This window comes from Hemiscyllium ocellatum, chromosome 3, assembly GCF_020745735.1.
Source record: "Hemiscyllium ocellatum isolate sHemOce1 chromosome 3, sHemOce1.pat.X.cur, whole genome shotgun sequence".
Classification (NCBI taxonomy): domain Eukaryota; kingdom Metazoa; phylum Chordata; class Chondrichthyes; order Orectolobiformes; family Hemiscylliidae; genus Hemiscyllium; species Hemiscyllium ocellatum.
This window is the reverse complement of record NC_083403.1, coordinates 34651566-34667746: the sequence shown is the minus strand read 5'-3', so window position 1 is coordinate 34667746 and position 16181 is coordinate 34651566. Positions and strand designations below refer to the sequence as shown.

At 44.3% G+C, this 16181-nt stretch overlaps 1 protein-coding gene across 1 annotated transcript in view; it reads right to left on the bottom strand.

Annotated features, from left to right (window-relative positions):
* Positions 1-14463, bottom strand: part of hace1 (HECT domain and ankyrin repeat containing E3 ubiquitin protein ligase 1) — a 95223-nt gene extending 80760 nt beyond the window's left edge. Inside the window, exon 1 of the mRNA XM_060856606.1 lies at positions 14163-14463. Coding sequence (XP_060712589.1) covers positions 14163-14241 — 79 coding nt within the window. The 5' untranslated portion in view covers positions 14242-14463. The remainder of the gene's footprint in view (positions 1-14162) is intronic.
* Positions 14464-16181: the final 1718 nt, after the last annotated feature.

The window sequence follows — 16181 nt, the reverse complement described above, 5'->3', positions numbered from 1 at the left end:
TGGGAGGATAATGTCTCTGTGATTGCAGTAGCTTGGTTGAAGGAAGGGCATGATTGACAACTAAATGTTCCAGGATATAGGTGCTTCAGACAGGACAGGGAGGGAAGTAAATTTGGTGGGGGGGGGGGTTTGCATTTCTGGTCAGGGATGATATTACAGCCGTGCTAAAGGAGGGCACTATGGAGGGCTTGAGTAATGAGGCATTATGGGTGGAGCTGAGAAACAAGAAGGTGCAGTTACATTGTTGGGGCTGTACTACAGGCCTCCCAACAGTGAGCATGAGGTAGAAGAACAAATAAATAAACGGATTATGGAAAGATGGAGAGGTGGTGGCGAGAGATTTTAATCTTCCCAACATCGACTGGGATACACTTAGCGTCAGCGGTCTGGTTGGGACAGAATTTGTAAGAAGCGTCCAGGAGAGTTTTCTAGAGCAGTTTGTCAATAGTCCAACAAGGGAAGGGGCCATATTGGATCTGGTGTTGGGGAATGAGCCAGGCCAGTGGGGGATTTTGTTGGGAACAGTGACCACAATTCTAAGTTTTAGAATACTTGTAGACAAAGATGAGAGTGGTCCTAAGGGTAGAGTACTAAACTGGGCCAAGGCCAATTATATCAAAATTAGGCAGGAGCTGGGAAATATGAGATTGGACACAGCTATTTGAAGGGAAGTCCATATTTGACATGTGGGAGGCTTTCAAAAGATAGGTTAAAGATAGTGCAGGATAGGCATGTCCCATTGAAAGCAAAAGGATACGAAAGGCAACATTTGTGAACCATGGATGACAGGAGAAATCATACGACTAGCAGAGAGGAAAAGGGAAGCATACATGAGGTTCAGGCGGCTAAGAACAGAACGGGTCCTGGTGGAACATCGGAAGAGTAGGACCAATCTTAAACACGGAATCAAGCGGGCTAAAAAGGGGTCACGAAATAGCTTTAGCGAGCAGAATTAAGGAGAATCCCAAAAGCCTTTTGTTCTTATATAAGAAGCAGATAACTAGAGAAAGGATTGGTCCACTAAAGGATAATGAAGGAGGCTGTGTCTTGGACCTGAGAGAATGGGCGAGATTCTGAATGATTATTTTGCATTAGTGTTCACTGAGGAGAGGGACATGATGAATGTTGAAATTAGAAATAGAAGTTTGATAATTCTGGATCACGTTGATGTAAGTAGGGAAGAGATGTTGGTAGAGGTTTTTAAGGCAGACAAATTCCCATAACAAGATGGGATCTACCTCAGGTTGCTGAGTGATGCGAGAGGGGAAATAGCTGGGGCCATAACAGATATCTTTGCAGCATTCTTAAACGCAGGTGAGGTGCCAGAGGACTGGAGGGTTGCTAATGTTGTCCCTCTGTACAACAAGGTAGTAGAGATATTCCGGGTAACAACAGACCAGTGAGCTTGACGTCAGTGGTGGGAAAGTTGCTGGAGAAGATACTGAGGGATAAAATCTAAATATTTGGAAAAGAATGGGCTTATCACTGATAGACAACATGACTTCATGCAGGGGAGATCGTGCTGTACCAACTTAGAGTTCTTTGAGGAAGTGACCAAGTTGATAGATGAAGGAAGGGCTGTAGATGTCATATACATGGACTTTAGTAAGGCATTTGGTAAGGTTCCCTATGGTAGACTAATGGAGAAGGTGACGTGACATGGTGTGCAGGGTGTTCTAGCTAGGTGGATAAAGAACTGGTTGAGCAACAAGAGACAGTACTGGTTGAAGGGAATTTCTCGAAATGGAGATAGGTGACCAGTGGTATTCCACAGGGGTCAGTGCTGGGGCCACTGTTGTTTGTGATAAATGATCTGGAAGAGAGCACTGTTAGTATGATCAACAAGTTTGCAGATGACACGAAGATTCGTGGAGTAGCAGAAAGCATAGGTGACTGTCAGAATACAGAAGGATATAGATTGACTGGAGAGTTGGGCGGAGAAGTGGCAGATGGAATTCAATCCAGGCAAATGTGAGGTGATGCATTTCGGCAAATCTGATTCTGGATCGGATTATACAGTAAATGAAAGAGTCTTGGAAAACGTTGATGTGCAGAGAGATCTGAGAGTTCAGGTCCATTGTACCCTGAAGGTTGCTGCACAGGTGGATAGAGTGGTCAAGGTGGTATATGGTATGCTTGCCTTCATCAGACAGGGTATGGAGTATAAGAGCTGGCAGGTCTTGTTAAAATTGTACACGACGTTGATTCGGCCACAGTTAGAATACTGTGTACAGTTCTAGTCACCACATTACCAAAAGGATGTGGATGCTTCGGAGACGGTGCAGAGAAGGTTTACGAGGATGTTGCCTGGCAGTGGAAGGTGCTATTTATGAAGAGAGGTTGAGTAGGTTAGGTTTGTTTTCATTAGAAAAAAAAGGAGATTGAGGGGAAACCTGATTGCGTGTAGAAAATCATGAAGGGTATAACAGGGTAGATAGAGATAAGCTTTTCTCCCAGGGTGAAGGATTCAATAACAAAAGGTCACGCTTTCAAGATGAGAGGGAAATGTTTAAGGGGGATACATGCGGCAAGTACTTTGCACAGAGGGTGGTAGGTGCCTGGAACACATTGCCAGCAGAGGTAGTAGAGACAGGCACAACAGATTCATTTAAAATGTGCCTGGTCAGATGCATGAATAGGTGAGGAGCAGAGGGATACAGATGCTTAGGAATTGGGCGACAGGTTTGAACAGTAGATTTGGATCGGCTCAGGCTTGGAGGGCCTGTTCCTGGGCTGTAAATTTTCCTTGTTCTATCTTCCACTTTGGGACCCTCCTGTCTACATCTACCTCTGATCAATATTTTGATCCTAACTCCAAATGCTTGATTTTGGAGTTTTTTTCTTAGTATCTGTCCCGTAAATGGCCTTGAGGTTTTATTCTGTCAAAAGCACACTATGTATCATCGTTGAGACTAAAGAGTGATTTGAAAACAAAAGATGAGAATCTTAGAAATCACAAGAATTTGCACAACTGGAAGTCAATGGTAGACAGCATGGAAAGGGGCAATAGATTCTGATTAATGAATCCTCTCTCCAAGTGATTTTGCATCTAATAAATTTAATGAATTAACTACGGAATACAAACACTTTTGTTGCAAAAAGTTTTCATTGACAGACATCTTTGTATCCTCTTTGGTCATAGGTGAGGTCCCAGAGGACAAGAGAATAGCCAGTGCAGTTCCATTGTGTAAAAAGGGTGGCAGGGATAATCCAGGAAATTACACACGTGAACCTCACATCAGTGGTCAGGAAATTATTGGAAAACTTAAGGACAAGATCTATAAGCACTTGTAAGCAAATGGACTTATTATCGATGGATAGCATGTTTTAAGCAGGGGAAGTCATGCCTCACTAACTTGATTTGAGTTTTTTGAGGAGGTGACAAAGATGAGTTATGAGGGAAAAACTGTTGATGTTGCCCACATGAACATTAGTAAAGCCTTTGGCAAGGTTTCTCATGGCAAATTGGTACAAAAGGTGAAGTCATATGGTTCAGGGAAGAGCTGGCAAGATGGATACAGAACTGGCTTAGTCATAGGTGAGAGGACAGCGATTGAAGGATGCTTTTCAGAATGGAGGGTTGTGACTAGTGATGTTCCACAAGGATCAGTGCTAGGACCTCTACTGTTCATAATCTACAGAAATGATTTGGAGGGAAACGTGGCGGGTCTAATTCGTAAGTTTGCGGACAACACAAAGATTGGAGGAGTTGTGGATAGTGAGAATTGTCAAGGATTCAGCCGGATATAGATCAGTTGGAGCCATGAGCAGAAAAATAACAGATAAGGTTTAATCCTAACATGTTAAGTAATCCATTTTGGAAGGTGGAAATTATACAGTGAATGGCAAAACCCTTTGGACTTTTGATATGTAGAGGGATCTGGGTGTGTAGGTCCATAGATCACTGAAGGTAGCAATGCAGACAGAGAAGGTAGTAAGAGAGGTCTATGGCTTGCTTGCATTCATTGGAAGGCACTGAGTATACGGATGGCAAGTTATTTAATAGCTTTATAAAACTTTAGATAGGCCACACTTGGAATATTGTTTAGAGTTCTGATCATGACACTAGGATGTGGATGCTTTGGAGGGAATACCTTGAAGGACGTTGCCTGGTACGGGGGATTTTAGTTATGAGGAAAGGTTGGAAAGACTGGGTTTGTTTTCACTGGAATGCAGCAGGTTGAGGGGTGACCTGATAGAAGTTTAAAAGATTGTGAATGGCATGTATTGGGTGGAAAGGATGGGGTGGGGGGGCGTAATTTTGCGACACCGGGCCCTGTTAGCTCAGAACTGGCTTCTACAGTCAACAGAACCCCTGCCAGTCCTGTTTATATGTGTCAGCCAGAACTCCTTGATTGGACTGGGTTAACAGACCCAGTCAGGAAATTCCTATTGAATGAGATCTACTTGGCTGACCTCATTCCAATCACTACATTCCTTCTCCTCCAAGTCATAGGATGTCAGCTCTTTTTGTCCTGAGGCTTTTTTGCACCAGGATGCTAGTAGTGTGTATCAGACTGTAGCCTGTCTCTTCTGTCCAGAGCATCACGGCCAAAATTAATATTTTTCAGGGCAGTAATGGTGTCATGGCTGCAATATCTGCCATGACACTTTCATCGTCAGAAGTTTCTTCAATGGGAGGCAGAGGGGGAGAACCCACGGGTTCTGACAGCCTTGCCGGATGTTCTGATGGGCTTCATATGTTTTGCTACTACCCAGTTTAAGAGGTTGAAGCTTTCATCTGGTCCATGTGCTTGTTCAGGACCCCCTCTCCTACCCAAATTTGGTACCATGCGGCCATGTTCTGACCACCAGCAGGGCTTTGTCGTCTGTTACTATTACAAATTTATATCCATAAAAGCATTGGAGAAACTTTCTCACATCTAAACCTTCCTTCTCTGCCTGGGTGTATCTCTGTTCAGCATCACATTCTGTGAAGTATATGCTAATTGGGAGTTCCTCTCCATTGGGCCATCTGTGAGCCAATACTACCCCAATACCATACAGGGAGGCATTGCATCTCTACACCACACCTCGCTTGGGATCACAGTTTTCCTAAGCCAATGATAGCTGCTTCTTCACTTCACTAAAAGCTACATCTTGGTTAGGACAGCATTTAATAAGACTAATGCTTTCTCAATAGCGGATGTAGGGTGCCAGGATGGAGGCCAGGTGATGTATGAGTTTACATCATAATTCACCAGCCCAAGGCAAGACCTGAGCTCCGGTATAGACGGGGGAGCCAGGGCAACTTTGACTGCTCTCAATATCTTGTAATGTAATCCAGTCTTGTTGACTCTGCAGGTCACTTGAGGCGCTTGGCACACACACATTTCCTAAGATCTACCCCTGTCTTGGAGAAACATTTAAGCATTATGTCCAACTCAAAGCTCTTTACTGGTCTTTCCAGTTATTAGCACATCATCCAAACAAATGGCAACCTGGGGTAGACCTTCTAAGATGTTCTCCATTGTCCACTGGTATAGGGTCTCGGCCTTGCTGAGATCTTATGCAAACTTAAGGTTGGAGTCCAGTACGAATTTTGATAAAGACTGATTCCACAATTACTGGTATGGCCATGCCAGTGTCAACCTCCATTCGAACAGGGTGACCATTTAACCAGACATTTATTTTGATTGGTTCAGATTGTAATTTGCTAAGCAATTTTATTTCCAAACCAGCAAGAGGTGGACTTTCCAGGATGCGTACTCTCCTGAAACCAGCCTGATGGGACTCATTTTCTGTCTTAAGTCTGCGTAATGGCAGCAACCAAATGGCCTGCTGGTCCAGATCCCTGAGAAAATTTTTAACTGTTTGGCTGAGGCTTACCTTTGCTTTGAGGTTTTGTTGTGGGCTGACCTAGAGCCCCTTTGTTTAGCTATGTCCTGAGTGAGGGTCCACAATTGTCTTCGTTCAAGTGACATTCCCCAAGCTCAGTCAGCCTGGGCAGGGTGTCCACTTCCACTGGAGTACCCTGTAATGCCTAAGCTTCACTGGCCACATTTTGTAACGACAAAGCTAGCTGTAATACCTGTTTGAAGTCCAGTTGAGTTTCAACATAGTAGGTGCTTTTCCAGTCACATTATTAATCCCACATACCAAACTGTCTCTCAGCATTTCACTTAGGGTCAAACCAAAAATCATAAGCCTCTGCCAGTCACCTTCTCACCTCATCAAAAAATTCCAACATGGATTCCCTGATTCTTGAACTACTGAGTAAATCCGATAATGTCTCGGAATTAGTGGTGGCTTGCAGTCATAATTTTCCTTAGCTAAATCCATCAACTTTTGAAAGGTTTCAGTATCTGTTGCCTCAGGGAAAATTAGACTCCTAACAACCGAGAAAGCTGCAGGTCCACAAGCTGTCACTGGAATTAATCGTTGCTTTGCATTTTCTGCAATGTCACTTGGATGGAAAAAATAACGCATTATTTCCACACACTGGGCCCAGTCTTCAACAGCAAGATTGAATAAGTCAAGCTTCCCAAATAGCAGCAGGATGCCAGAGACACTTCCACCAGCACAAAAACAACTGTTGCAAGCACATCACTTCAGGAATATGTTTTTTCACTTATTGTGAAAATAACTCCACGAAGGCCAGTAACCCATCACCAAGTCACCTTTAATTTACATGTGCATAATACATTCCATGGAATCCAGCTAAATCAGAGCCAGCTCCAAAAGTGAACAGAACCATTGACACTCCTGTTTACAGTATATCTGTCAGCCACAATTCACTGGATGAACTGGGTTAACAGCCCCAATCAGAAAACTACTTTCTATGAGATCCACCTGGTTGACCTCATTCTAAATCATTCAAAGAGAAACAGCAAAAGCAATGCTCGCAGTTTGAAACAGTTGAGACATGGTGGACAAAACAACTTTTTCTATTACCAATTTAAAAATCAAATCACGTAAATGGCAGTGATGTGATTCTTCACTCAATGTAAAATTTGTACAAGTATTAACCAACTTCAAAATAATCATAAATTGCACTGATAATTTTCCATTTCAGTATCTTAAAAGAAGATGCTACCACAAATGCTCACTATAAAATATTTAAAATGGTTTGGGAAAGGACATTAGGCGAAAGTGAGGACTGCAGATGCTGGAGATTAGAGTCAAGAATAGAATGGTACTGGAAACGCACAGCAGGTCAGGCAGCATCCGAGGAGCAGGAAAATCAATGTTTCAGGCAGGAGCCATCCATCAGGAATGAGGCTGGAAGCCTTGGGTGTGGAGAGATAAATGGGAGAGGGTGGGGCTGGGGAGAAGGTAGCTGAGAGTGCAATTGGTGGATGGAGGAAGGAGTAAAGGTGATTGGTCCACCCTCCTCTCCAACCTGAGAGGTGGGAAGGAAGATTGACAGGTGGGACAGATCATGAGGACGGCGCTAAGCTAGAAGTTTGGAACTGAGGTAAGGTGGGGGAGGGGAAATGAGAAAACTGGTTTCGTCCACATCGATTCCCTGGGATTAAAGGCAATGGGGTTGATTGGTGCAGGTATCCCAGAGATTTTCTCTGAAGTGCTCTGTGATAAGGCATCCAAACTCCTGACCGTAAAGGAGACCCCATCGGGAGCAACAGATACAACAAGTGACAGTTGTGGAAGTGCAGGTGAAACTTTGATGGATATGGAAGGCTACTTTGGGCCCATGGATGGAAGTGAGGGGGGAGGTGTGGGCGCAGGTTTTGCAATTCCTGCAATGGCAGGAGAAGGTACTCAGAGGAGAGGGTGGGTTGTTGGGACGGGGGGAGGTGGAGCATGGATCTGACCAGGTAGTCAGAGGTGAAAAATGTGTTGCTGGAAAAGCGCAAGTCAGGCAGCATCCAAAGAGCAGGAGAATCAACGTTTCAGGCATAAGCCCTTCTTCTGGAGTGAGGAAGGTGTGCCAGGCAGGGATAAAAGGTAGGGAGGAGGGACTTGGGGGAGGGGCGTTTGAAATGCAATAGGTGGAAGGAGGTTAAGGTGAGGGCGATAGGCCGGAGAGGGGGTGGGGGCAGAGAGGTCGGGAAGATGATTGCAGGTCAAGAAGGCGGTGCTGAGTCCAAGGGTTGGGACTGAGATAAGGTGGGGGAGGGGGGTGGAATGAGGAAGCTGGAGAAATCTGCATTCGTGCCTTGTGGTTGGAGCCTCATCTTCCGCCTAAGAACACTCCAACCACAAGGGATGACTGCAGATTTATCCAACTTCCTCATTTCCCCTCCCCCCACATCTCAGTCCCAACCCTCGGACTCAACACCGCCTTCTTGACCTGCAATCATCTTCCCGACCTCTCTGTCCCCACCCCCTCTCCGGCCTATCACCCTCACCTTAACCTCCTTCCACCTATCGCATTCCCAACGCCCCTCCCCCAAGTCCCTCCTCCCTACCTTTTATCTTAGCCTGCTTGGCACACCTTCCTCATTCCTGATGAGGGGCTTATGCCCGAAACGTCGATTCTCCTGCTCCTTGGATGCTGTCTGACCTGCTGCACTTTTCCAGCAACATTTTTCAGCTCTGCTCTCCAGCATCTGCAGTCCTCACTTTCTCCAGGTAATCAGGGGGAACGGTCTTTGCGGAAAGCTGATAGAGATGGGAAGGGAAATATATCTCTGGTGGCGGGGTCTGTTTATGGGTGACGGAAACGTCAGCGAATAATGCGGTTTATGCAGCAGTTGGTGGGTGCAAGGTGAGGCCGGGGGGGGGGGGGTTGTCTTTGTTGTGGTTGGAGAGGTGGAGTTTGAGGGCGAAGGTGCAGGACAAGGATGAGATGCATCTGAGGGCATCTTCAAACACGTGGGAGGGGAAATTACGGTCTTTAAAGAAAGAGGCCATCTGGTGTATTCTGTGGTGGAACTGGTCCTCCTGGGAGCAGATATGGCGGAGGCTAAAGAATTGGGAATACGGGATACCATTTTTGCAAGAGGTAGGGTGGGAGATGATATAATCCAGGTAGTAGTGGGAATCGGTGGGGTTGGAAAAAAATGTTGGTGTTGAGTCGGTCGTCATTGATGGAGATGGAGGGGTCTAGGAAGGGCAGGGAGTTGTCAGAGATGGTCCATGTGAATTTAAGGTCAGGGTGGAATGTGTTGGTGAAATTGATGAACTGCTCAGCCTCCTCATGGGAGCATGAGGTGGCGCCGATGCAGTCATCAATGAAGCAGAGAAAAAGATGGAGCGTGGTGCCGGTGTAACTATGGAAAATGGACTGTTCAACGTAGCCGACAAAGACAGGCATAGCTGGGTCGTTGTCTATTAGTTCACTCAGTGAAACTCAGTGCATAGAATATCTATTGCACAATTAAGTGATGCGTAATGATTGAAACAGCAATAAAATGGAGTCAAGTTAAGAACATAAGAGGATAATAATATTAAAAGTCAATTGTACATCAATTATCTCCAAAGGCTGCAATAGCATGCAACATTGCTGTTGTTACGCCTCATTATAAATGGACTCAAGGTTCGCTACAGTAGAGAAAGTATCAAATGAATTCAAAGGTTTTCATGGCCACTGGTGAATCATTAGACCTGCTAGTCTTTTTTTATTTCTAATCATCATTTTGTCAGAAATGATTTTTTTCCCCAAATAAAGGCACATTCTTTTCATTTTTTGCAAAATAAACTTTCACCTTCAATTTTCTGGTAAGTAGTAATTTTACATTATTACTGATGGCAAAAAAACGTGAATTATTGTGATAGGTGGTACCAGGGGACTGGAGAGTGGCGAATGTTGTGCCCCTGTTCAAAAAAGGGAATAGGGATAACCCCAGGAATTATAGGCCAATTAGTCTTACTTTGGTGGTAGGCAAAGTAATGGAAAGGGTACTGAGGGATAGGATTTACGAGTATTTGGAAAGACACTGCTTGATTAGGGACGGCCAGCATGGATTTGAGGGGTAGGTCTTGCCTTACAAGTATTATTGAATTCTTTGAGGTGGTGACCAAGCATGTGGATGAGGGTAGAGCAGTGGATGTAGTGTACATGGATTTTAGTAAGGCATTTGATAAGGTTCCCCATGGTAGGCTTATGTGGAAAGTCAGGAGGCATGGGATAGTGGAAAATTTGGCCAGTTGGATAGAGAACTGGCTAACCGGTCAAAGTCAAAGTGTGGTGGTAGATGGTAAACATTCAGCCTGGAGCCCAGTTACAAGTGGCGTTCCGCAGGGATCAGTTCTGGGTCCTCTGCTGTTTGTAATTTTTATTAATGACTTGGAAGAGGGAGTCAAAGGGTGGGTCAGTAAATTTGCAGACGATACGAAGATAGGTGGAGTTGTGGATAGTGAGGAGGGCTGTTGTCAGCTGCAAAGGGACTTAGATATGATGCAGAACTGGGCTGAGGAGTGGCAGATGGAATTCAACCCTGTCAAGTGTGAAGTTGTCCATTTTGGAAGGACAAATAAGAATGCGGAATACAGGGTTAACGGTAGGGTTCTTAGTAAGGTGGAGGAGCAGAGGGACCTTGGGGTCTATGTTCATAGCCCTTTGAAAGTTGCCACTCAGGTGGCTAGAGCTTGTAAGATGGCCTATGGTGTATTAGCGTTCATTAGAAGAGGTATTGAATTCAAGAGTTGTGAGGTGATGTTGCAGCTGTACAGGACCTTGGTAAGGCCACATTTGGAGTACTGTGTGCAGTTCTGGTCACTTCACTTTAGGAAAGATGTAGAAGCTTTGGAGAGGGTGCAGAGGAGATTTACCAGGATGTTGCCTGGAATGGAGAATAGGTCGTACGAGGATAGGTTGAGAGTGCTAGGCCTTTTCTCATTGGAACGGCAAAGGATGAGGGGTGACTTGATAGAGGTTTATAAGATGATCAGGAGAATAGATAGAGTAGACAGTCAGAGACTTTTTCCTCTGATACAACAGAGTGTTACAAGGGGACATAAATTTAAGGTGAAGGGTGGAAGGTATAGGGGGATGTCAGGGGTAGGTTCTTTACCCAGAGAGTGTTGGGGGCATGGAATGCACTGCCTGTGGGAGTGGCAGAGTCAGAATCATTGGTGACCTTTAAGCGGCAATTGGATAGGTACATGGATAGGTGCTTAAGCTAGGACAAATGTTCGGCACAACATTGTGGGACGAAGGGCCTGTTCTGTGCTGTATTGTTCTATGTACTTGACATTGGTAACGGACAGCAGAGGCACTACTCTGCTTTGGATTCTACGGTTGTTCAAAACAAAAGATTTAAAAATTCGGACTTGTGCAAGATGCCAGAATTGGAAGAGTGTGGACATCTCGGAGGGAGCTAGGCCTGAAGAAGGTGACAGAGAAGGAAGAAAGCCTTTTTGAGAGTTAATATAGCTCAAAAAGCACATCCGCAGTGATGGGAGGAGTGGCAGAAGGGGAGAGTTTTGAATAAGCTCAAACAGAGGTGTATATGCTCTTCCACGTGCAACCACAAAACTTCTGAAAGACCAATGAGTTCTCAAGAATTCAAAATGACGTGTCAGATGGTCCAAAATGATAAAAATATTTACTTACACTTCAAAAATAATTAATTGGTTATGAAGCACTTTAGAAAATTCTGAGTGTGTGAAAGGCATTAAAAAATTCAAGTTGTTTTAAAAAACAAGTTCATGGGGTATAGGTGTTACTGACCAGGCCAGCTTTGTTGCCCAGCCCTAACTGCCTATGAACTAACTGGATTGTGAGGCTACTTCAGAGGACAGCTAAGATTCAGCCACACTGCTGTGGATTTGGAATCCAAGGTCACAGGTAAGGATGGCAGATTTCCTTTCCTAAATGAAAGGAGTGAATCAGATTAAGTTTTAGAACAATTGTTTCATATTGAATTTAAAGTATCAAAGTCAATTCAGTACAAAGAAATCATGTAGGTTTCTAAGATAGCACAAACATTTCCCAAGGTGTTACTCAGGGAGGATACAGAAATTAGAGAGTTATCAAAGAGGAGCAAGGAATATCACAGACCACAATATTCATGGATTGCCAAATTATACACAAAATTGTAAGAAAAATAAATAACATTACAACTGCCTATTCTGCCCACATAGATATCTCTCTGCGATGAGTGGCAGCCATTGCATCATAGCATACACAAATTAATAGCTTCCCATTGATTACATCACTGAAGATATTGAAAGAGAAGAGCCCATTTAGGTGGGAAATAAATTGTTGACATCACATGTGGATACTGTGATTAAGGTGGCATTTAGCATGCTCACCTTCATTGCTCAGGTCTTTGAGTATAGGATTTCAAATATAGTTATGGTGAGGTTTCACAGGTCATTGGTGAGGCTTCTTCTGGAATACTGTCCAGTTCTGGTTTATGGAAAAGGTATTAAAGTGGAGAGCATTCAGAAGAGATTTAGATTAGATTAGATTACTTACAGTGTGGAAACAGGCCCTTTCGGCCCAACAAGTCCACACCGACCCACTGAAGCATAACCCACCCAAACCCATTCCTCTACATTTACCCCTTCACCTAACACTACGGGCAATTTAGCATGGCAATTTAGCATTCACCTAACGTGCACATTTTTTGGATTGTGGGAGGAAACCGGAGCACCCGGAGGAAACCCACACAGACACAGGGAGAATGTGCAAACTCCACAGAGTCAGTCACCTGAGGTGGGAATTGAACCCGGGTCTCTGGCACTGTGAGGCAACAGTGCTAACCACTGTGCCACCGTGCCGCCCACGTGGATTTATCAGGATATTGCCGGGGATGGAGGGATTGAGTTATCAGGAAAGGCTGGGACGTTTTTCACTGGTTCATAGGACCTTACAGAGATTTATAAAACCATGAGGGGTATAGATAAGGTGAGTGGCAGGGGTCTTTTCCTTAGGGTGAGGGATTTCAAGACTATGGGATATATCTTAAAGCTGGCAGGAGAAAGAGTTTAAAAAAGATGAGGCACATTTTTCTTTAAAAAAACAGATTGGTTTGTGTGGACCTTCCAGAGCAAGTGATGAATGTAGGTACAACTTTTAAAAGACATTTAGAGAAGTACATGAATAAATATTTGGAGGGATTTGAGCCAAGTTCAGGCAGGGGGAATTGGTTTAGTTTGGAATTATAGTCAGCAAGGACTGGTTACACTGAAGGATCTGTTTCCATGCTGTACGACTCTGTGTCTTTATGACGAGTCCATTATCAGCAGGAATCGTTATGGCAGCATTACAATTAGTAATTGCAATGAACCAAATATAAACATCTCAGCACCTACGAATAGAGCAAAAGAAGATTTTAAAAATAGCTCATGACCCCAATATCTGTCATGGATAAAACTTTACTTATGGTGTCATAGACAGACTTCCCAAAGTGACTAAAACCATGACATCCATTAGTAGGCCATGCTCAACAAAAGTACTTTTGTTTTAAGGATGTTAGAGATCGTGGTTGAAGGTAACATTATTGATTTTGTTCATTTGGACTGCAAAGTATCTGGTCCAACACTACATGCAAGATTGGCTTAAATGCAGACAAAATGTAGCAACGAGGATGGTCAATGAAGTGATTTTACAAGTAGAATCAAAGGAGAGTGTCAGGATGCATTTAGCCACAAACAAGTGTCAAGAATCAGAAAATGAGTGTAGAAGTGAAAATACAGGTTAAAAAAGTTGCACATTTTCGATTACAGTAAAATTAAAATAGTTAACAGCCAATGAGGTGCAAAGGCAAAATGGAAAAGTGAAAGCCAAGATTAAGTAATACAAAAGGGAACCCAAACAAACAGATGGCTGCCAATCAATAAAATTCAGCATGGGACCAAGAAATTCAGTACATTGGTGACAGCAAAACAGACCTTAACACATGGCTAATGTAAGCTCAAATGGTCTGATACTTCCACTAACTGCAATATGTGGGACATGGGAAATACACCTTAGCACGTGAAATTTACAGCCACTGATTTATTCCTTACTGCAACATCATGAGTGAAAGTAAGAAGGATGTGATGCATGATTTGATTTTATTTGACTTTATTTATGTGAAATGGTGCAAAGGGCTAACCCACCCTCACCTGGCAGCATACGTCAGGGCTAAGTTAATTTACACTACAAAAAAAACTAAGGAAATTGAGGAAGGTGCTTAACGAGATCCTTTGAAGCTATTAACAAAAGGTGGCCTCTGATAAACTTTCCACTTCGAATCGACATGAGATGAGATTATATGACATAAGGTTAGATTGACCCACCCTCCACATTAAAAACCTGGACGCACCTTCAGGTAGCTCCACAGTCCGAGCCCGCCTCAGAGAACGGGTCAGTCGGTTTAGCTGCTCCATCGCCCGTTCCATCATCTACGGCCACAACGGGGGACAGAGGACTGAGGACAGCGTGCAGGCCCGACCTCGGTCCCCCTCCTTCCTCCTACTTACAGCAGCGAGGCCACCGGCCGGCCGACCGCGTGCTATCGCCCCTCGCCCGCCCACATCGCGCGACCACGGCTGGCTTCGCCCCTCCCGCGCCTCCCCCGCCAAAGGGCAATCCGAATCCCCGGCCGTTAAACCGTCACCCTCTTCCAATCCACTTCCGGATGAGTGGCGCATCCAATTGGTCCGCCGGGAATACCGGAAGCGAGCCATGTGGCATCCTGGACGTTGTAGTCCCACCTCAGATTACATTGGGGTGCCCGTCTGCCAGGGTGGTATCACATCTTTTGACTTCAGTTTTTGCTGCAGAGACTTTGGGGGATGATGAAGAGCAGGACTTGCGGCTAAACAGACTTTCAAAGGACGTTTATAAATCCTATTTTTCCTTCATTGTAATGTCTCCCAAGGCGCTTCATGAGAACATTAGTAAAGTTGATACTGCTGCACAAGGAGATTTTAGGACAGGTGAGAAACAGCCTTGTTTGGAAGAAAGACTTGCGTTTCACGTCTTCCCTGACCTCGAGAGGTCTTCAAGCAATTTATAGTAATTATATTTTACAAAGCAACTAATTGCCTGTTGTAATTATGGAATTGCAACAAGACCTAGCGTACTTACAGCAAGGTCTAAAATGTTATACAGATAATACAATAAATTCAAGTGATCTGTTTGAAGTGTTGAGTCCAAGAAGTGTGGTGCTGGAGAAGTACAGCTGGTCAGGCAGCATCCGAGGAGCAGGGAGGTCGACGTTTCGAGCATAAGCCCTTCATCGGAGTTAATGCACGAAACGTCCACCCTCCTGCTCCTCGGATGCTGCCTGACCGGCTGTGCTTTTGCAGCGCCACACTTTTTGACTCTGACTCTGATCTCCAGCGTTTGCAACCCTCAACGTTTATTGTTTGAAGTACTGTTGATCGGGAGAGAAACATCGGCCAGCAGGCCAGGGAGAACCCCCCCTTCAAATAAAAGAGGGGCTTGAGAGGCAGGTGGGTCTCCTTTAGAGAGAAAAAAAATCTGATGAACAGTACCCCCAATAGTGCAGAACTTGCCCGTTACGGAATTGCAGTGTCAGTTGTGTTTTCTTCTATTCATTCACGAGGTGTGAGCATCTTTGGCAAGCTACCATTTATTCTGCCATCCCCAAATACCCTCGCAAACTAGAGGGAGGCTGAGTGAGGTTGGCAGATTTCCTTTAGTGAACCAGATGGAATTTACAACATTAAATGATAACTTCAATAGTGGCAACGATAGCACTAGCTTTACATTCCATATTTATAAATAGAATTTAAATTCCCATCAAAAGCCACAGAAATTGAACCCTTTTCCCCATGGGATTAGCTTGGACCTTTGGATTACTTGGGTTAAAATGTATTACGTGCAGTAAAAGAAAAAGTTAATTAATTAACACTGAATATGCCGGTACAGGTGATGTGCTTCATAGGAAAGATGTGGGAACATAAACACAGCAGGTAGGGGAAGTTGCTTGGTCACTAATCCTAGAAGCAGTCATGCTTCTCAGAATAGAACTTTCTGAATTGGTCAGTGGTCACAGACAGGAAGATATGACTGAGAAAAGCAGGAAAGGAGATCTAGAAGGGCTACAACCTTAGCAATTGTCAAACAGATTTGAAGATCTTTTAGCTTGGGTGGATGAGCTGACTGACCATGACACTGATACAAGTAATTCAAGTGGGGGAACAGAGATCAAAGAACTGACAGTGCAGAACAATATAGTGATGGCGATTGACACTACTGCTCCAAATGGGCAAGAGACCAGAAGGCTGTGTTGCTGTATAGTGCAATTGTTCAGGACATTTGCTCAGGGATGTAAAGGAACTCATAGTTAGAGGATGGGGATTTGATCACCGGG